This window comes from Plutella xylostella, chromosome 4 (genome assembly GCF_932276165.1).
Source record: "Plutella xylostella chromosome 4, ilPluXylo3.1, whole genome shotgun sequence".
NCBI lineage: Eukaryota > Metazoa > Arthropoda > Insecta > Lepidoptera > Plutellidae > Plutella > Plutella xylostella.
In genome coordinates, this window is record NC_063984.1 from 9,501,573 (window position 1) to 9,525,006 (window position 23,434).

A 23,434-nucleotide genomic window follows, 5' to 3' on the forward strand; every position below is an offset into this window, starting at 1 on the left:
CGCCCTCCCAGCTTGGTTATTATGCACGTTGATCTTCGACTGCAGGTCGTCGGCTGCCTCGCGCGCGTCCAGGAAGCGGTGGGAGAACGCCAGCCCGAACGCCAGGTTGTGCGAGCAGCCGCTCCACTCCCACTTGTTGGGACGCACCTGGGGGGAATAGGTGGTATGAGTGATGGGTTGATAAGAGGTTAAATTATATTCGTAATACGTACACGATATACGTACTTATAGAAGATGTTAAAAACTCGTGAATTTTTTTTGTAGTAATTTGAGCTGAATAACATGAAATATTCAGCTCTGAATTTTTTCAGGTCTACTTTTGGGTTGCATTTTAAATGAGATTGAAGGACCCCCTGCGTATCCTTTTTTCGGTTTAGTATACCACTCTTGCAACACCCTGCATTGTATAATGTACGTAGTTTGTGTAATCTTTTCCGTTTATGAGTAATTTTGTGTCACTGGTAACATTTTACCGTCATTTTAGCCTAGCTCTGCCTGGTAAGTGAGATGTCCCCATACATACTCCCATACCACTATTATTATTACGATTCTCACCTTCCCCCTAGTATCCTGCGAGGTCCGGTACCCCAGCAGGTCGCAGCCGCACGACAGCAGGCGGCCCTGCGCGCACGCTCGCGCCACCGCGTGCGCCACGCCGGCCGACGCCAGCGCGTAGAGGAACGCCGTCTCGCGGAAACCTGGGGAATGGTGGAGTTGGTTAAACAGAGGAGTGGAATAGGCCCCGCGACGAGATATTTCAAAACATGGGAGGAGAGGAGTTTGTTAAAGAGAGTAGCAAACAAAAAATATATCAAATGGTTCCTCCGTTTGGGAGCTACGCTACCATAGACATGTAGGAAATCATGAGAATAAGGGCCTGTACAGAAAACTGCGAATTGACGCGATGCGAGCTCGAAACACGCGCAACGTCATGTTCTCTCCTATGGAATACCTGCGAGTTGGAGGAAGACGTTTTTTTGAATACCATGCGATTTCGCAGTATTGTGTGAGAGCCCTAAAAGACAGAGCCAAAACGTGTGCAATGAAGATCTTGGCTGAGAGTACTGGAGTGGACACTACAGACAGGGACGGGCAGCGTGGACTCTCGCTGGACCGAGGGAGAAGATTGAAATAATAAATTTCATACGCCGAATATTGTTGTGTTAGCTCATACCCGACTCCGCGTTCTTCTATGTGTTAGCCTGTACAATCGTTAACTCTTGAACAAAAGCCTGTCCTCAGGAGCGCCACTATAATACCTACGGTTGTCTATGAAATACTCTTTTCTCACTATCTTCGTCCATCCAATACCAGCTGTCTAACGGATTGGTTTAAATCTATACTTCTTGTTGATCAACACCAATACACGCAGCAGATGTTCCCATTGAAATTCAAAATGGAATCCTTCGCATCGCAACTTTAATGAACCTACGAATGATGTCAATGTGAATCATCGCACTGACGTACTAACTAGTCCAGGTATTTATTTGCCGATGTTATGGCAATACCGAGCATAGCTAGACGCGACTGTTCTCACGACCGCAACCTACTCGCGGCGTTCGAACGCATGCAATTAAAGCAATTAATGACAATACCTATTACGTTGGAGATATTCACAAAGTCACGTTAAGTGTGGCTGGCGTAAATATATTCTCACACGTCAGGTTTCTTTATTCCCTTATTCGGTGTGTGGTCGGACTCGGACATTCCTTCACAGGAGAGACGTGAGCTGAGACCGGGTCCTGTAAGCTGGCGGTGCAGACGCCGCGGATTTTTAAACGCAGATCAGTTTTTTGACTTGTTTTTTATTGTTTGCTGATATGATGCTTTGAATCGCTTAATGAATATGGCTGTATACCTACATATTGTTATGTATTAACTATGAGAATAGAGTTAGATAAAATTTATTATGAAACAAATGATTGGGTCGAGAAGAATACGCGATATAGTAGTGTAGTTTGTTTGCAAAACAAAAGGAGATTAACCGTCAAGAAAGTTTGTTCAAAGTAAAATAAGGCAACATTTCATAAGAGCTTCGCGACATGAATGATGGACACTGGCCATACCTCATAGCTGCGCGTATTCGCAACCTATAAAATTTCATGTTAGAACTGAAATACATCTTTGTTATATGCAGAACGAGGAGTTTAAAACCTCCGCAGTCGTATTGAACCGCAACATACCTCGACCATTACTTGCTTTGTTCATGTTTGTGAAAGAGTATATAGCGTTAAAGCAGCAAAGGAATTGCTGCATTCTGAGTTTATCTCGCGCTTCGCCTGTCAAGCGCGACCAAAGAGCTCGCTCGCAAGATTTATAAGAACGCGGAACGCCCGCGACTCCTATTTATCTATTTTATTGCTATAAATTAAATTCTGAATCCATTACTAGATGTGAAGATAAGGTATTGGCCGCGGACAATGTAATCTTTTTCCCTTTTAAGGCATGATGGCCGATTTGCATTTGAGTTAGGTTGCGTTTGGTTAATTGTGCTCCGACGTTGCGGGTTAATAATGCGCTATTCGAGCTATTTCATTGTATTAACTTGAATAGGCATAAAGTTGAGTTTCCTAAGTATTAGGTCGGACCGAGGCTGTGGTATTATAGCAATTTCTTGAGCTATCTCCTTTTTAATGGGCAATTAAGTGCAGTAGCTACTTGAGCTCTGATGCCACCTGTGCGGTGATAGGCGAATCTGTTCCCACCATTCAATCTAGGCCTTCATCCCTTAGTTTTAGGGCTACTTTTGCTTGGCAAAAGATTGCTTGTGAATCCGAGGCGTTTACCCATGTCGTGGTTTTATAGCGGTTACATAAATCTGTAATAGGTTCGCGATGAGCCTTGCGTAAATACAGTCGGATGAGGCCGCTTCATACATATCGATCATGGGTTTATTACTCTACATGTACAAGGTAATCAAAGTTATGTCTACCAGTTACTCGAAGGTGCACTCTCCTTGGAGTATTAAAAAAAATAAGGACACCATGAAAACCTTCATTCATTCTACTTCGTACTCTGACCCAGAATTTCACCGTAAAAAACTACTTTGCGCGAGAAACGTCAAATAAAAGTGACCAATATGCGAACGCGAGGCGCATATCTTATCTCTTACGTTTGATGAGTAATGGTAATTTAATTTTGATGAGAACGGAGATTCTGGGCCAGAGTACAGTTAATACTATAAAAACTCTCTTAAATTGATGAATTATTATCTGTTGGTAAATTGACACATCTCGAATACGTTAGAACGACGATTGCACCATTTCCTCCAATGAAAGTAACATAGGAGAAGGGCCGAGTCGATATCAAAATAATCGAATAAATTTACTCGATTGTATCGAGTGATTAATACCAGTTGAGTTCTCTTATCTGTAAACTATTTCGACTAGGTTTGTTAATTGACGTGGAGATACGCTTTATTAATATGATGGTATTTTCATTCGGTTTCTACGTGCTTTTTGAATGTTGATGCATCAAAGAGAAATTGTGTGAAATATTTGAATGCTGCCATCTTGTTTTTTTTAGTTATTAATATTACTAATTATTATTTAAGTAATCTAACGGTTCAAATTACATATCAATCTAATTTCTAACAAATTTCAAAGAAAATGACGCATGGAGAGATGCTGTTAAGGAACTTAAAGTAATTTTTCATACATAGAAAAACTCAGTACATTTTGCCTGATCGCTAAGTGAATTGATCGACAAGCCTCCAAGTCCTTCATAGTTTTTGTTACGCAACATAACTCAATACAATATGAATGACTAATCTAAATCAGGCAGTCCATAATAACAATAAAATGAAACAAAAAGCTCGATCTCCGAAGCTCTAGGTCATCAAACCGACGCAAAAACTGGGTGAATCACATTTAATAAAATGATAATCAATATAAATCACCATTATCTCACTAAAGCGATCGCCTGGACGATGAATTAATACCACGCATGAGTTTGATGACTTTTACACTTGGCGTTATTCGGTAAGCACGGGTATTATGGGAAAATTGCGTTGGTAAAGGGAAAAGATAAGGATCCATTCTCATGTGGATTTTTAAGACATCATATTTAGTAAAGTATGAAAATATTATACCAATGAAATGTATGTGGGATGAAAATGAAACCGCAGATGCACTTGAACAATCTTTATTTAATTTATTTACACCCAAGATCGATAGAACAACATTTCGTGCTAAACGCCATTTTCGAAGAGAGATTCATAAAAGGAAACAGCATAGACAATACCTATACTATGCAATACTCCTTGTCCCTACATCCTACAACCCGGCCATCCTGCAGATAGTCTGCCCTCAGACTATGAAAAACATATTTATAAAATCAAACAACATAAATCTACACTCTACTTTCAAAACAAACGTAAAAATAACAACATAACATTAAATTAACAAAAACGAACTCAAATTTAACAACCTAACTTCTTTTGAAATAAAAATGCCACCGTAATTAAAACACACTCATTCTTCGTCACACATTCGTCATCATCATCATCATTATCATACAAATAAAAACTTAGGTATAAAAATCATGGCCTCACATATTCAACGGAGTACATGGTAGTCTTTAGTCATTGCATCTTTCATTATCCTTCCTGAGAAAGTACCATTCTCGTGTGCCCTTCTCGCTATTTCTTGCTCCATTGCTCTCATCACCATAAATCTCTTCTCGTATTCTGTGTAAGGTATTTTCTTCTTTATCCAATCATCTCGATACTGCATGTCCGTTTCTTCTAGTTGTCTTATGACATTGATTTCGCTAACCACCTTAATGTTACGAAATCTCCTTGTTGAGCCATCTTTCTTCTCAACACTAGCAACCTCGCCTGTATAATCCACCTTTTCAACTTCAATAATCTTTTCCTCATATAACTCATCATCTTCATCAACTTCATTCAACTCAATTGGTATCTCTATAGTTTCCAAAAGTTCCTCCTTTTTATTCTGTAAAATATGTTTATTATTTACATTATTTACAACTTCCGTCTGACGTTGACATTTCTCGTATTCGTTCTTTATCGCTGTCACTTCTGTTTCCTCCGAATAATCATTACTCCGTTTGTTAGTCTGCTTTGCCGACATCTTCGACTGACATCTGCTCTGTCGCTGATCAGGTACCTGTTTTACCGACACATCAGCCGGTTGTTCGCCTCTCGTCTCCTCCTTAGCTGATGCTGCCATCTTCTTTTTACGGTCCGTCATCAGCTCGTGAATGTGCTTCGTATCAGCCTCGTCAGGAAATTCCTCCAGCAGTGCCCGCTGCAGTTCCTCAAAACTCTTGAATTTTTCCTCCGTGCGGAGCCACAGACCTGCCACACCAGTCAGAACACGTCGCGCTATCAGTAGTTTTTGTGGAGGTGTCCAGCCGAACACTTCTGCATTGTCGCTGAAGTCCTCCACCCACCTTGCCGCCGTGTACGCCGGGACTGCTCCCGAGAAAGTCGGGATTGTCGCCGCCGTCATCATCATGTGGTCATTCATTTTCTCCTTCACCTTATTAATAAAAATCCGTATAAAATATATCACCTTCAACTTTTATACAATATACACCTTTAATTTTTCCACCTTAATTATATTTCAATACGCCGCCATGCCGCCATCTTTGCCGTGTGCGAACTCCTTCACGCAACACGACCCCTTATTTACAACTATTTACACCTTATGTACACCATCTTCAGCACCTTTGGCTTATTCTCATCCCGGACGAGCCCCCAAAAGTTGTGGGATGAAAATGAAACCGCAGATGCACTTGAACAATCTTTATTTAATTTATTTACCCCCAAGATCGATAGAACAACATTTCGTGCTAAACGCCATTTTCGAAGAGAGATTCATGAAAGGAAACAGCATAGACAATACCTCTACTATGCAATACTCCTTGTCCCTACATCCTACATGTATATTAATGTATCCATTTTAAATCTTCCTGAATGAGCCGTTTTCCTTGACAGCTGTCAGTTGAGCTTTTGGGTAAGCCGATAGATGGCGTGAAAACGCAGTGTACCAACTGTCAAAAATTACATAGAGAGCAAAGAGTACTAAACTCAGAATAAGAACTCCCTAGTTGTGATTAAATGTCGGGTGGTAGCGCGAGCCATCCTTCCGAGGCTCAGACTGCCTGTGGCTTGGGATAGTGCTAAGTATTCTGTGAATAGTTCTACCCGCGCCGTCACGTAGTATTCTTTTCTCTATGCGCGCCGTTTGAACGGGTGCTGCGTGCGAAAACTGATTTTCTATTTTTATTTATTGTATGATCCTAAATAAGATCCCAAAGAAATGTGCACTAACTCTACAGTATCAAGGGAGGAGGAGCAGATAGCTCAACTACAACTCAATTAATACAGGAGAAACACAAGGAAACTGAGAAAACTTGAAAAGAACGGCTGTACGCACAATCGCACTGAACGCTGAAGCAACAGTGACATCGACATCATAGAGAAAATAATACTACAATTCTACCTACCTACGTCACTTTCACATTTCGTTAGCCTCACAGAATAACATATTGTGATCTGAGTGTGTTCTGAGGGTTTGAAAGTTGGTACAACCCCAGACAACGCCATCTATTTCTCCAAAAAGGAACATTTTTTTTTTTTAACAAACGCCTCATTGAAAACGAACATATTTTTACCACAAACAAATCATAGTTTTCCAGTTGTTTCCAAAGGCTTTCCAACAGCGGTTATCTGCTCTCAAAAGCTTCAACTCTGAGAATATGATGAAAAGATTATTTATTTATATTTATTTATTTATTAAATTTATATCAAAATGCTTTGTCTATCTAAAGTCAACAATACAATCTCCAAAGCTCTTGAGGTATAAAGTCTGACATCTAGCTTATGGTTATCACGAGCATCGGAGTGCAGCCCAGTTTGCTCTGACGAATGTAACTGGGCACAATCCAAGTAGGGGCCAGTTATTGTTTATTTATAAACCGAGACGAAGCGCACTTTTACCATTGGTATAGAGAGGGTATAGAGAGGGTTTAACCCTCGCGGTGGTGTTGTGACTCAAGTAGACTTAGCATAGCATCTTAGATAAATAATTTCCTACGATTTTTCCTCTGAATACTTAGAAGATTTAAGAACTGCGTGTACTTGTAGATACAATTATTCTGTGTTTATATATTTCTTTACTAATTACATTTTATTTGTAAGTTAATTGGTTTGTAGTCTTCTTTACTCTTAAGTCCTTCATCGTTGTAAAAACTCGCACCCCGAAAGCTGACTACTTACAACTTGACGGTAAAGTAACTAAAGTGTTACAGCACCGTACCTCCTCTACAATTAGCATTTACAAAGAGCCTCGATGACAAATTTATATTTGTCGATGTGTCGAGACACGATAGAATCGATAAGTGACGATTTATAGTTCGATATAAATGATCGATTTTGATGAGAGCGAGTTATGGGTGACCGTGGGTGGCTGCTGCGTTTTACGATAATGGATAAATTATTCAATTCGGGAATGGACTCTGAAACCAACCGAGTTGCGAAACTTTGATATCATTTAGTTATCGTTATCGATCATAAAGTATAAGTTCGTGCTATGCGCTGAGTGGCCATTATGTTTTCAAATTACAGTAATTAGTAATTACCGAGAGGAAATTATTCCTAATATGGCGACGAAGCTGCCTAAAAACTGAAATGTAAGAATGTAATTATCTTTTCACATCATACCATACTTTAGTGTCAAATTGCGGCAATTAGCAGCGAACATGGCAGTTTTTCGATTGCCAGCCCGCATCGAATTCCGGAATTGGTATTAATGAATTCCACTTTTTCGTTTTAGCCTTTTTCCGACAAAATGCTCTGAATTTCGATCAGGTGACAGATTTTAAATTCTTCCCTTACACTTGTCCCTTTAGTTTTTCATCGTGTTTGTTTTAATAATTCATGACATGTAATTATTTTCGTTACGAGGGGCAAAAAATGCCCAGCCAGTTACGGTACTCAATGTTTGCACATCGCCTTTTACGGGTAGGATTTTATTTATTAGTGAATTAATTGTGTTGTCGATCTGCTCGGCTCGGCCTGCGCAGGTCGCTGGCCAGGCCCAGGTGTCGCCCGCGCCCGCTGCTCCGCCGCCACCTCCCAACGGTTGCTTAACTCTCACAAAAACCAGTAAAGCTTCTTGGCTAATTACTTATACCTGTCCATCAGTAGGACAGCCGGACAGCCGTCTCGCCAGCGCCACCTTCGTTCCTCGAAGCAACGGATTAAATTGGCAAATCTACATTCATACCATCTTCGGAAACCCGCTGCGACAAAAACGTTCGCTCGCTCCTAAGTAAATACAAATTTCAATTATCATTTAATTTTTTATTTTATCTTTCGATTCTTAATTTAAAAACGTATGGAGTAGTAATGCGGACGTTTGTGTAATGGATGCGCATACTGATCGGTTTTTCGCCGTGTGTCGGCGGTGGTCGTTTTTTCCGCGTGATGTAACATAGTTTTCCGCCGCCGGGGGGCGCGCGCGTCGCAGCGAGATTTATTTACGATTGTGCACTTTGTGATTATAAACAGTTTTTCGCGAACGTTCTCGCCTATAACTCTGGCGCCAAAATGAATGAACGCGCGTCAAGTTTTTCTCGTGTGTTCGTAAAGGGAATCGCTGTGCTGTAATGGTTCCTGGCCGACGATTTATTAGCGTCGAGGAGAAAGCTCTGAATGGAGCAGTGTTTCGTCGGATGTATATTGGAGATTATTATTTTTATGGAACGTAGGTAGTTAGGTGGGTATGCATAATTATGTTTCGGGTGGAAGATTCGGTCCGGTGCAAAGGTTTCGTACCAATTAAGGTTGGTCCGGAGGTGTTCAGGCAGTTTCGCCGCCGTGTGTCGAATCGCTAATTGCCGAATCCGGCAATAAGTTCGCCTCTGTGACGTCACGCGTGACATATCAACACATTTTTGCGCGTATCGCAAATTATTATATTGGCCTCCGACCGTGAGTCAGCTAATTGCGATGATGATGATGATGATAGATATGAGGCTCGACGGAAACGCTGCAAGATGAAACATTTTAAGTTATTGCGCAATTTACCTCGAGACAATTGACTACACAGGATATGATTCACTATGTAGTACTATTACTCACTTAACTGCCGAAAGTTGGGCAAGGTTATTTTCATCTGCGTAAGCCAACTTTGCAATGCTTTGATTTTACGGTTAAGTATTTGAATACTGTCATACATAAATCAAACCGAACATACTGATAATATGCTAAACTTCCATAGATTAGCATTTCAAAAATGAATTATATTCCGAATTTATCACCCAAAGTCCTAAAATCTTCCGTGTTCGAGATTCCCAAAAAAGAGGGCAGACAAAATCACACGGTGTCATCACGTCTGAACCAAGATCTTTGAGAAATTCATAAGTTTTTATGTGGTCTTTGTGTTTTTTCTCACAGCGGCGAGCGTCGCCGGGTATCGCACCGCCTCGATCTTATCTGCTCCATTAGAGGGTTAAACCGAACTATTGTTACTTATTGAGACGTTTCGACACTTACCGTTTTAGGGTTAAATCCGATAAACTGTTATTTTAGGTCAACACTCGATCTTCTCCATTCGACGTGACAGCTTCTGAGATATGGCAAATTACCCGGCGCATTTTTGCCAAAATTACGATGATTTTTTCGCATGCTGCTGAAATAAAGATCCCCGATATTACGAGCGTCCAAAGCGCCGGTTCCCACGATATATCATCAGATACAACATCTCAGTATTCAACGTCATGTTTTTGCAGCCTCATAACAACACTTTGTAGTGTCGACGGCGTCACCTGTGGACACGTTGTTGATATAAAACGCCAATAAATGTCACTTTTTTATGAGGCGTTCGTCTCTTGATTTCATGTCACGTGCGGCGCGGGCTCGTCAGATGTGTATCGAGCGGAGCGCGCCACCCTGCCCCGCTGCTGCCGGCTCCATTCTTACACGTTTATTTACCCCTAAACGTGTTGGTAGCGGAAAGTTTCCACAATCGGACGTTGTTTTCTTCCCCTCATTAGAAGGACAAAGACGATTAACCAGTTGACAGCGGCGTTGCACGAGCGTGACGCGGACACAAGGCGTTAAGTACGCGTGCAGGATGCGCCGGCTGAACCTCGACGGCACATTCTTGCCTCCACGAACCTTTCCGCGAGCAAAAAACCAACCAGCCGTGTTCAGAATCATTATTATCTTTCTCCTTCGATCATCGATCGCTATTATCCTATTTAAAAGCCTCTCGATTTGTTCTACGGACGTTTTTTTCTCGACTTTCATTCTCCCGCGGGTCGATCCGGGCTGTTCCAACAATGGACCCGTTAAGAAAGATGTTTAAAAGTTTAGTTACGCTATTTTTTCACAATTTTTCAATTTAAACAGAGTCGTGTCAGTGAAGGGCCCGGAAGGTGTCGTTACGGAGCATTACCGATAATGCTAGACGTCCAAACGGCTCAATGGCAGACACAAAGTTGTTTTTTTCGCCGCTCCTAATCTGTAAAGCCATCCTTCATCTCATAATTACGCTTCATGTTTGCTACATCTATCTCGATGTTTGACAGCTGACGGTCTTATCAAATCCATTCATGCTAATTCACGAGAGCTTAGATTCATTAATTCGCTCGCTAAACGTGTTTATAAAATACCAATTAATGAGTGATGATGTCGGGGTACACGTGTCTAGAGGAGATGGGGCATTCCTGAGGAGCTTGTGAGGCAATTCCATTTAAGATATTAATTGGTTGAGTAATAAAGGCGGAGGGGAGCGGCGGGCGCGGGGTCCGGGGTGCGTGGACCCACAGCGTAGCGTGAAATCAGGCGGCGCGGGGCGCGGCGCACCTGGGCCGTGGACCCACTGATGTTATTTGTTGTCTCCTCGGCGAGGTCCACTGCTCGTAAAGTCCCGCGTGACGCGTGGTGACAGGCCAGGCGGCCATTGATCTCCACAGCCACTGGGATCCTGCGCCCGGTGTGTGCCGACCCTTAATATGCGTGAATAATTCCCCTCGTGATAAATTCGGATTGTAACGACGGTCCACGATTGGTCCGCGGCAGGAATTCCATTGGAAAACTCGTATTTATTAATATTTTTTCGATTCGTTTTATCATCGGACTGGTTTTGGCATTATATCGATGCAACTAATTGCAGCCACCTACCGCGGGGTCCGGCCTCTACATGTTTTATTTTTATGTCTCCATTAACGACAAAGTTGTGATTATGACGATTGGTTTGTTATTTATAAATATTTATGTCCTAAACCTGCTTGGAAATGTAAGTAAACAGGTAATAAAATCAATCACATGCAAGTTTATATACATAAGTATATTCTTATCTGTTTGTGTAGAAGCTTTCGTTTTAATGAGGTAATAGCTTAATTAAGGCCCGGACTGGAACATCTAATATTTTAATATGTTTGTCCTATATTATCTGGATGTCTCATCTGAAGCCAACGATGATTTAATCAATTTAAAGTATAGTAATTATTTCATAGTACCTATATTTTTATAAACGAATAAAATTACAGTCATCATTGGACTAACACACCAAAGGTACAACTAAACAAGCGTAAACTGCTTGCAAAATGGGACCTTAAACCACATTAGATATATAGATAGAATATTCTATATTTGTAGCCAACTAGCCACACATGAAATAAAACTTACATAACTTAAATACTATCACATATGTCCAAAAACGGCGGTCTTATCGCTTGAAGCGATCAAGACAGCCTTAGCGTAAAAAGATACGCACATTATTAAGGTCTTAAAATAAACAAACCTCGTTTCATAATCCCACTAGCATGCGGATTGCTGCTCTTCCCCAGCAGACTGGAGCAGTTCCATCGATGCCAGCGGAACTGGTGCTGGCACTCCCTGACCGCTAGATCTAGACCCTCGAAGGCTATGGCGGCGGCGTCGGGCGCCTCGTGGCACACGGCTCTCTGCTCCCTGGTCAGCCCGCCCACGAGACGACACGTCAGCATGGAGTTCAGGTGGAGGGAAGGCATCGTGTTGTCGTGGCCGCTGGAAGAGGAATATAGTTTGTAATAACATTGTAATTTTCAGGTCTCGGGTTAAATTTTCAGCCCAAATTTGTATTTAAAAGTCTAATTGCAATGCCTCTATATTTAATAAAATAGCTACATTAATTTCCAACGAAAATTTTGAATTATTTAACTTTTAGTAGGCCCGTAGATAGCAGGTTGTATGTAAAAGTAATATCCCTATAGATTTTTATCAAAATGATACAATATTTTGTATATAATGAAATCTTATAAAACTTAGTAGGTATATATATATGGATGCCATAAACCACGGTATACTTTGTTTTATAACACGATAATCTTTGATCAACATTCGACCAAAATATAGGTATTTAACTGAATTAATTAAAACTCCATTCCCTATTAATTTCACGGACTTATTTCTTCTTCTAATTAATTTGAGTATAACATAAATTTATGCCAGGTCGGAATTTCAGTTATGTAGGAGATATTTTGTTGATGAAATAATTTGTTCAAAATTAGCTTCCGAGTTTGTTTTGGATGGGGCCCAACGCTCCTCCAGGAATCCGGTAATCGGGAGCCACCCGGAGATGGAGAAAAAAGCATTTGTTTCTTTAAAAGTAAAAAAAATAACATTTTTTAAATACCATTCGATGTGTACGTAAAAAAAATTTTATCTATAGTGGATACTGTAGGATATGATTTCACGTAGTATGGAGTTGGCAGATTCGGAAAATGATTATTTAAATCACAGTAACTAAGTAAACTAGTAGGTTCCTCAACAGCCCGTATAAATCTAGTGCTAAACTAAGGTATCATCAAAGGAAACAACACTCATCCCCCGGACTTCCTGTCTAGCCATTACCAGCTTCATGTCTAGAAGCTAGGTACTAAAGATAACAAAAATTCGTTCACAGAAAATCAACTATACACACCTACAAAACACTTTGAGTATGAATAGGATCCATAGACTCCGAGAGAATCATAAAGTCTGCGCGTTGTTCTATGACCCAACACATTATATAGTGCCACAAACTTATCTGTTCCGGTGAGAGCGAACTAAATTGGTCCATATAATCTATGTCATGTCAATATGAAATTCATTAGTAAGTAATGAGGTATGGACCAATTTAGTTCGCTCTCACCGGAACAGATAAGTTTGTGGCACTATAACAATGAATGACACCACCTCACGTAGAGATGAAGTGATACGAGAAGGCTGCATCAGAAGCACGTCATCTACAAATGTGACATTTCAAGGATCTGTGACACATTTAGTTAACATTTTTGTAATAATAGGACAGCGAGACGTTAAGGCCAGTTTTAAACGTCGAAGGTGAATTTAACATACAGACGAAATGAGAACGTCGTCCTTTTTTCGAAGTCGGTTAAAAGGCGTAGGTTTGCTCTGAAACGGTTACAAGTAATGTATATAGGTACTTAAATGATCACCGGAATGTGTTAGCAGTAATGGAACTTTGCTTAAACAGTCAGGAACTAAAGATTTTATTACACATGGAGAATATACCGAAGTACATTACATAATGACTCTCTTACCTACAATAAACCTACATACAAAAAAGCCAGTTTCACTTTTCTCCGGAAGCTGTCATTAATGAAACATCTGTTATTATAGTATATACTACGGATAATGACCTCTAGGTTACAATGATTTTATAAATATTGGACCAGTCTAAAGGAGTAACATCGAGGTAAAACCAACATGAACAAAGGATGATGTGGTAATACACAAATAATGTGTGTTGACTCAACTAAAGATCTTATCAGTGAGAATGGACTGGCTCATTCATGACAAACACACTTGGAGTTCATATTTACTTGTAGAGTAATGGTTAGATGTCAGAAAAGCTCTATATTCGAAATAAATATATTTTATAAAAAATATCCAATGTATGTGACACAATGGCGTTATACAAACGCTCGCTTTAAGAAATCTTTTATAGAGTCTTCATAAACAATTGATACATTGGAAAGAAAATCCATAGATAGATAGAGGATAAAACTGATCATATTATGTTAGTATGTTGTAACGCTTACCGACTCACTATACGTACCAAGCTTGAAATCCATCGGGTAGTCTGAGGTGAGCTTAAGAAATCGCAATGCAAAAGCTCTGTTTCCTACTAATAGGTATTTTTCATATATTTATTTCACGAAGCAATTTATTAAGATACTTTTATTTTATTTATTTATTTATTTTATTCAGGAAACAAACAGTCACTTACTAATAATTTAACAAACATTTTTGTAAATAGACCTGGAGTTCCATAAAAAGATACACTAATATTACATTAAATCACACTAGGTACATAGCTACGTTTACACTTAAAGAATAATAATACAGTTTAGTTTAAGGTTAACAATAAATTTAGTAAATATAGGTAGCTATATTATAATAATATGTAGGTATTATGTTTAACGAAACTTATCACATTTTTTTAAATCTTTCTAAAACTTCTTTTTTGTATTGGCTTAAGGATAAATCAAAAATGTCAACATCAGTGAGGTGCTTGTTGTAACTATCTGCAGTTCGTCTAAAAAAAGTATTTTTTGCATAATTAGTGCTGCAACAGCTTGAAAAAAATATAAATTTTGTACGAGAAGCGATTCGTGGTACTTTAAATTCTACTTTGTTTAGTAATGGAATTGAATCTACATGGTTGTTTATTAATTTATATAAGAAAATTGAATCTAAGTAAGATCGTCTGATTTCAAGGGAAATTATATTGTGTCGCTCAGCTGAGATTTTGTAGTCTTGAAACCAGTTACCTAATCGGTAGTCTAATGATTTTAAAAATTTGTTTTGTATTTTTTCTAATCTATCAATGTGAATCCTGTACTGGGGATTCCATACCACGCTGGCAAACTCCAAAATGCTTCTGACGTATGAGTTATACAGCGTTATAAGTGTAGAAGCACGATTGAACGGTTTTGATACTCTAAGAATAAATCCAAGACTCCTATATGCTCTTAGAACAATGTTGTCAATGTGAATATTAAAATGTAATTTAGAATCGAGAGTCACCCCGAGATCCCTTATTTGGTTAACTCGTTTTAATATTCTGTCAGAAAAATGATAATCGTACAATATAGGATTATGTTTACGTGAAAAGGTGATTGAATAACATTTGTCGGGATTTAAATTAAATTAATTTGGTTTTGATTACAGTAGTCTAGAAAAGAGTCGAGATCAGATTGTAATTGGTTGCAGTCTTCTAATGAAAGTATAGCTTTATAAATTTTAGTATCATCTGCATACAAAAGATGAAGTGAGTTGTGCAAAAAGTTATCAATATCATTTATAAATAAACTGAATAGGAATGGGCCCAAATGGGATCCCTGCGGGACTCCCGATTCAATGGTAAGAGTCCTGGAAATATATCCTTTCAACGATACCGCTTGGCTCCTATTGCTAATATAAGACGATATCCACCGAAACAGATTTCAAACATATACTATTATTATGTTACCTCTATTGAAGCAGTCAACCCTGAATAAACAAAATTTTCCGACAAAAAATAACACAATTGTGTATCTTCTTTACATAACTGTTAAAGTTATCTTGTTCCGGTCTCGGTTCCCACGCGGGCGCAGGAATGTCGCTCTATCATTACATTACAGCCCGAAAGTAATGCGACTTCAGTTTAATGAATCTTCCGCAAAACTGCCTTATCACTGCCCTGTCATTACGCACTGACGGGACGACGGCCGAGATATTGTCGCCTGCTCCAGGAAACATATTCGACGCACAAATACTTTAATATTATTAAACGCACCTTAATGCACCTTCATACGACAACGTAAATAAATAAATGAGGCCCCAATTAATCCCCGGCGCAAAACTGGAATAATTGCTCTTAAATTCCAGCCGAGAGATAAAAACAATAATTTTGCGCTTTAAACTGCGTCCCCAATAAAAAATAATAAATCTGAGTGCGGCTCGGCTGATGAAATGCTCCGATTTCCAGTCAGAAGGTTAGTTATTTCAATACAAATTCCAGCTACTTGCATCGTTGCCTGCGCGCGCCCGCGATGCTGCGAATACTTTTCCATCCTCTAACGTCGAGCTTAAAAAGACGTAACAGCTTATGCGTTATTTTAAAATGTATTCTATTACCGAAAACACTAAAGCCCATTTTCATATAAAGCCGAAGAAAGCTTGAGCCTATTTTGCGTAGCGGATGAAAAATCTGATTGAAATTCCTTGTACCAACAATGTGTATCTGTAGTTGATACCTATTTGTTCGCCGGATAATCTTCATGAGAAACTGCTCGATACTGGTGGTGATTTGTGTGCGGGTGCCCTTAAAAATGTTATGCGGATAGTCAATTAGTTTTGTCCACGATAAGTGTTAAAACGGATATAAATATCGGTGGCGGTTATCCGTTTATCTCGGCTAGTGAATTAAGTTTATCTCTTAGCTTGCTTGTAGGTGTTCCGTCCATTAGTACTCAGATGTACCTACTCGTAGTTTGCTATAATTCTTTCTGTGTTTTGCTTCAAAATGAATTAATATTTAATAATGGTAATGTCAAAAACTACTTTTACCAAAACAATTAAGGAGGAAAATCTTTTATAAAACCTTGCTACAACTGTCATCCTTCATACCTTCTAACATTAGGTAGAGAAAAGATTAGCGTGTAGCTTGTAACGAATAAATACTAAAACCACTGAACCGATTAAAACGCACGCATTTTTTATCCCAGAAAGCAGAAGCGAAGCTTGGATGAAGAAATCTATGAATTATTTTATATATTCGTATATAATTGCATATCAATCACTCGACAAATAGCCGTAAGATTATGCAGCCGCGTGCAGTGGCATATCGGAGAGACGGTCCCTTCCTATCAATACCCTAATCTGGATCTGTTTTAAAACATTAACAACAATTACAATTACAAATACCTAAATATAGACGATCGAATGGTGTAGAGTGGTGGTAGCTTGGTCGGGTAAGCGCCCGCTTCTCACGCAAGAGATGCGGGTTCGATCCCGGCGCTGACATGTACCAATGAGTTTTTTTAACTTAAGTACAATGTATACCATCGCTCTTACGGTGAAGGAAAACATCGTGAGGAAACCTGCATATCTAGATTTAGCACATCTAGATATGTGAACCCACCAACCCCGCAGTGGACCAGCGTGGTGGGAAATGGTCCAAGCTTAGGAAGGCAGTTTAGACCTTGGGGATATGCACAAAGGTTCCACTCGAGAGAGCCAGGTGCAGGTACTTACACCCCCACAGAGAATATAATAGAATAGAATAGGTGTAGACTGTAGACCCTGACTTCTATACCGAAGGTCCCGGGTTCGATCTCCGGCCGGGGCATTAATCTCTATAAAGACAAATATTTGTACTCGAGCCTTGGGTGTTAATACGTATATCATTATGTACTTATTTAAAAAAAAAACTCGTGGGTTTGAATCACACATCATGTGAATGCGTTTCGCGGGTATTTTTGTGTCTTACACCTTATAGAGGAAGTTATGTAGATTAATGTATGTAAGTAAATTGTATTTATAACTTCCTTTGTTTTTAAATATCCTGACTATGCCTACGCCGTAGTGCTACGGCGTAGCATTGAAAAACAATAGGAAGCTACGAAATCATAAATACATTGAATATTCTTTTTTTTTCTCCATACAAATAATAAAACGAGATCTATAAGCAGATTGCTTCGGAGTGTACCATTGCGCAGGCGCATATGTAAATGCTGTCGCCGTGAGCCCGCGACGCCATTGGTGGCCGGCGCGTTGTCACCTTATAAATTTGCATTCGTTTACATTCATCATCCATTCATTTTATTTATAAGTGGTTTTAATGAAACTGCTCACTATGTGGCGGTGTCGTCATTAATTTATTTATTTATGTTCGATGCTACCTGTGCAATAAGCTGAAACTATACAGGATGGTTTGTATTTAATCTAATGTTAAGAATAAACCATTATGACAAAAAAAAACAGTGACTTGCTATATAACTGCTTTAAACACTAAGCTTGATTTAACAAGATGTTTTAGATTAGCGTAAGTAGAAAACGAATGAAAAGTCTTCGTATGCAGTGCTTACACTCGACAATGCTCGCTTAAATGAGAGAGTCTTTGTAGTTGGCACATCAGCAATTCATGGAGTCTCCTCATTAGTTATTTGCTTGTTTGTGGCTCGTTGTGACAATGAGGTTAGGGACGAATATGCATGGGGCTTGTGGGGTCACTCTTCCTTATGAAAAACGTTTTGGAGCGCTGCTACGCTAACCATGACTCTATTTCGCTGCTTTAAACGGATCGATTGCTTGACTGCTATCATGTGATTGTTTTTTTTAAGTTTTAAGCTTCTCTTTAGATTAGTACTTATTATGCCCCTTGCCCAGGTGGGTATTTAATCAAAAACGGTAGTTAACTCGTACTACATCATGAATAATCGCAATGGTAAGAAGAAGACAAATTACTGTATTAAAGTGACTGTATTATTATTGAATACTAACTAAAAAGGTACTAATATACGGCAATAGCAGATGGAACTTTTTCATTTTATTTAATTTAATATGGACAATTTCATAACGTGTCCTGCAATAAAGAATAGGTTTGGCAATGTATGAAAAAGTAAGCGCTTATACATAATATGTTTCCAGCTCTCTTTCAATATACGGCCTTAGTCACTTGGAGAGGCTCTACTGCGCTTGCGAAACTCGATTTAAATCTGTACAATATTTATGAACAATATTAATTTAAATCTGAACAATATATAATTAAATATGAAGTTTTTACCTCTATCGTTATAAGCACACAAAACTAGTCACAGCCATGCAAGACTAATGCTTAGCTTTGTAAAATGGACCTTATGCATCTGACGAATATGTCTAAATACCGTACTAAAACAATTAGAATCTGGTTTAATCTTTATGTGGCAATAAAGTATAATATCTGTAACACTCAATAACTAGGAACTATATGCAGTATGTATATCAATAGAAATCAACCAGTGGTAGACCCATATGTAGGTAGATATTATGTAAAGAACCAATTTTGAATCTATATTATTTTCACTATACTCGTAAGTAGGTACATATTTATGTTTTCCAATGTATAGAGGTACTTAAACCAATTAGATTTTTGATTGCTAAACTATAATAAATTAATTAAACTTACCTCGCAGAGAAAAATAAACTGAACACCAAGATAACTGTAGCGGGAAATGTTTGTTGCATTCTGCAGTAGCCGTCCCTGCACCGCTGTTGTTTCTTCATGTTGGCAACACTATGGCTTTTTTTCTCGAGCTCATCGTTTCCGGTTGACACAGCTTTCTACCGCGAAAACTGCAACGTGACGGGAAACCGGTGACGACACAAAAACCAGACAGTTTTTTTTTTACTTTACTCCAATTTTCGTAAATTAAAAGCGCGTAATTGCATCCGTCCCGGCTGGGACATTTGTCGCGCGGTATTGTCGCTCAAATGTCAATTAAAACCGCGCGATAACTCCTTCGAGGCCAATTTTTTTCTCCGGCAAAAACTCGTTAGCAAGTGACCGAATGCCACAATAATGAAGCGTCAACGTGCGGAAACGCGAGAATCTGTCACAAAACTGAGCGTGCACCGTTAACCGGCAGTTTTTGCTTTACGCGACGAATTTCGAAATCGTTTCGTTTAATCGCGAAACCGTCGACCAGTTGCGGCTGGTTAGTCTGTTCCGCCACTTTTTGCGCATTTTAACATGCACACGGTCGGTCAATTAAATTTATCGTTCGGTGATCGGTGTAGGCAGTTTGTATAGAGTTGGCGGCGAGCGGAGGTGGTGTAGCGGCGCGGACATGGTGCGGCCGAGGCGTGCGCCGCCCAGCCGAGAGGCAAAAAAACGCGGGGGGGCGAGCGAGCGCGATGGCCGAACGCCTCCTCAGTCAGCGGCCCCACCTACTCGCGGCTCCCATTAACCTCGCCACGTGTGTTTACGCGAAACTAATGTCGCCGGGAGCCGTGCGCGGCGTGTGCTCACAATCGGCGCCCGCCTGACAGTGCCACGCCGGACACAATCCCGCACTATAAAAATGCCGCCCCACGCGCTTTAACCCTGGCCCTGCGAGCTTTGCGCCCGCTCTTTATTGATTTACGCCTGTTAGACACTTTTTTCACTAAAAACATCTACTAATTGATGTCTCTATCACATTCACAAACCATTAAGGTTCAATCCGATTCAATAATAATCAATTTTCCACGTTTATACACGATACAAGACATTAGCCAGGTTAACAACAAATAGCCGAGGTCTCCATTTGATGACAGATCGTTTAGTAATCGAGAGGGAAGGGACACTCGGATAACCGTCTGTTATTCATACGTCACAAAGCCCCCAAGTCGAGGGCACACGCAACCCCTTTCATTAGGGCGCGTGCGGATTGACAAAACATTTCCGATCGCATCTGATTTGCCACAGACTAAAAAAAATCTTCATCAACATTTTGTCTGCTGTTATAGTGAGAGTAGACTCGTATGAAATGTTTCTTGTATGTGGTCGGGTATATTAATTATGTTGTTGAGGGTCAGTAATGGTTCTCATAGCTTGTAGTTGACAAAAGAGACATTTATATTAAGTACGAAGGGTTGAGGTTTTGATTGCATCACTTGGGTATTGTTGGTTTTGTCTTGCTCAGTAAAAAAAGAGAACACATTCATGAAATAGATTGATATGGTTATGGAAGAATAAAAATATCTAAATGTACTTAAATTTTTTAATACATTAGTTTGCACTGTGATAAAATTGGAAAACCAAAACAAAATATAATTTTGACAACAAAAATTATAAGTATGTTTAAGTAGTATCCGATTCTCCCCCGTCGTATAACAATTTATATCCATACCTTTAAAATACGACTAAAATAAAACATCAACATAAATTACCCTACCGCACCTATCTTCCTCTACACCTCAGTACATAGCACAGCTCACACATCCGAAGCATTACCCAGTAAGTTATGCGTCGTCAGGGTATGCTAATACCTGGCGGCGTCACCTCTTTGATCTGCTGGCCACGCGCCAACTCTGGAGCACCCTCGAGCTGGAGCCAGATTGAGGAATTGAGAGGCGCTGATTGAGGATCAAAGGAGGTCTAATTCTAATTGTGTTGGAAATCGCTCGCGGATTGCTTCAAAGATTTGGAGTGGTGGTGGAGGATTTTATTGTGCTTGTGAAGGTAGAGTGAAGGGTGGATAGATAGGAGAATGATTCTGAATTGATGGTTATGTACTTACCTTAGCGTAACATTTAATTAATCATGAATTATATTCCTGCAGAAATCTATCAAAATATAAAATAGCATAGAAACTAGCACTGTGGACCATTATTCAATCACTAACTTGTAAATAGCACAATAATGTTATATTATAAGTAACTACGGATATTAAATATACCACAAATGCAGCACGAATCCATCGGTAGAGCTATACAGGCTTCAAAGTGTTACTCTTAGCGTCCCGCATTGTGAAAGCACATCTAAATTCTAACAAATATTAGTTCTTATTCTACCGGAAAATATATGCTGTAGGGAACCCCTCCGGCGAACACCCGTTCCCACTGCCTTGGTGGTCCGACTACATGGCGTAAGGGCTCGTGCACACTTGTACTGTATAATCAGAATCGTACTAATATTATAAAGGCAATTTTTGTTAGTATGTGAGTAGGTTTGTTACTCTTTCACGCAATACATCTAATTATTTAACGATGATGAAATGATTTTGACTGAAAGTTTACAGTTGTATAGCGTACTTACATTCAAATAACTCATAGGTTATGTTTTTATGCCAGAATTCTCAGGGAAAAGATCGCGTAACAGGCTAGTTTTAACATAACACACTAACATTATGAGCTAAAAGGGCGAGTCCATGCTGCACCCAGTTTCCGCCGGTGTTCTGTGTCACAGAATTGAGTGAGCTCATCGCAATCACAAATCGATTCTTCATACGATACGATACGTACAGTCGTACATCCTAGTGGTACCTTGTGCATACGAATATGAAAAATGTACAGATCAAAAACCAAATTTCTGTATTATTATTTTTTGAATAAATAAAAAAACTTTTTTGTAGAAAAAAGACGTAACCGTATAGTTTTTGTCGTGGACGTTTTCAAAGTCGAATGGGAGAGAATTGGGTGCTAGATATTTGCATTGATGCCCACATTGATATTCAATAGATATATCGGTGAAAAATTGATAAAATTCATATTAGGTATATATTCAAAAATTCATAAATGAATGAAGAACACACCTTTATCCGGTACGCGCTTTCATAAATAGCGAGTGAATTAATAAAACAACAAACTATCGAACTTTATAGTCGCTGATCGAATATTTGTCAAAATTTCTATCAATTAGTAGCATCGTAAATGCACAATTTACAACCGAGTGCTATTGAGATGAATGTTATCTTCTATAGAGAATATGTGAAGAAGATAATATAAGTTAGGTTTGTACTCATCATCATTTTGTATTTGTACTATACTGTATTAGTGACTTACTTACTGTAGAAATGTAAAAATAAACTAATTTTAGGATTCAAAACTGAGAACGTCAAGTTAGTGATTAGTTGATTAGAGATTGAAGCAGATTTACTCCTGTAATAAAATAGGGATGGATTATTAACAATTAAAGGTCATAAAAACCATTAAATTATATTGAATGCTGTCGATACGTATAACAACCGCAGAAAAGCATAAAAGTAATGTAAGAATTACGTCGATCTTTACCAACGAATATGGCAACACCAAGCAGCACAAATACTAGCACAACCGCCGCCGCTCGCGGCTACTGCACGCGTCATTAGCCGTAATTATCAATTATTGAGCCTGAAGCTGGCAACATTGCGCGGTCGGTGTCAATTATTATTTTATAGCTGGCAACATTCGCAACATCGGCGCCGCGGAACGTGAGGTTGTATTGTGGTTTAATGTACTACAAGTCTGTTCACATAGTTGTGGTGCAGATAAATTGTTAAATATGTATAGTACCTATAACCTATATTGTATAAATGGTATAGGTACTTACATAATTTAGCAACAGTTGTGTAAGCCTAAAGAGGGTATGTCAGAGTCAGGGTTGATTGTAAACTTTGCCGGTTGCGTAGGTAACTCTACTGTGGAAAGTACATAAAAATTACATTAAAATAAAAATAAACATTGTATAAAATAATTACAATAATATCATTAATTATTATAATATATATTAAGTAACACGTAACCGTTATCATTATAATTATTCAACAGTTCCATGTAAATCTATAAACATCACCTTAGAATGAAAGTTCGTTTCAGAAATCCCACCCATTCTCGACTGATTACTAAACGGACCAGACATCGAAAACATATAGCAAAGAAAATCCTTTCTTCAAATTCTACGAATCATACTGAATTGCCCGAGTC

At 39.2% G+C, this 23,434-nt stretch overlaps 1 protein-coding gene across 1 annotated transcript in view; it reads right to left on the reverse strand.

Annotated features, from left to right (window-relative positions):
• Positions 1-20,036, reverse strand: part of LOC105397909 (protein Wnt-10a) — a 28,487-nt gene extending 8,451 nt beyond the window's left edge. Inside the window, exons 1-4 of the mRNA XM_011569926.3 lie at positions 19,176-20,036; positions 11,781-12,025; positions 556-698; positions 1-147 (exon numbers count right to left, since the gene is read on the reverse strand). Coding sequence (XP_011568228.3) covers positions 1-147; positions 556-698; positions 11,781-12,025; positions 19,176-19,273 — 633 coding nt within the window. The 5' untranslated portion in view covers positions 19,274-20,036. The remainder of the gene's footprint in view (positions 148-555; positions 699-11,780; positions 12,026-19,175) is intronic.
• Between the last annotated feature and the right edge of the window lie 3,398 nt (positions 20,037-23,434).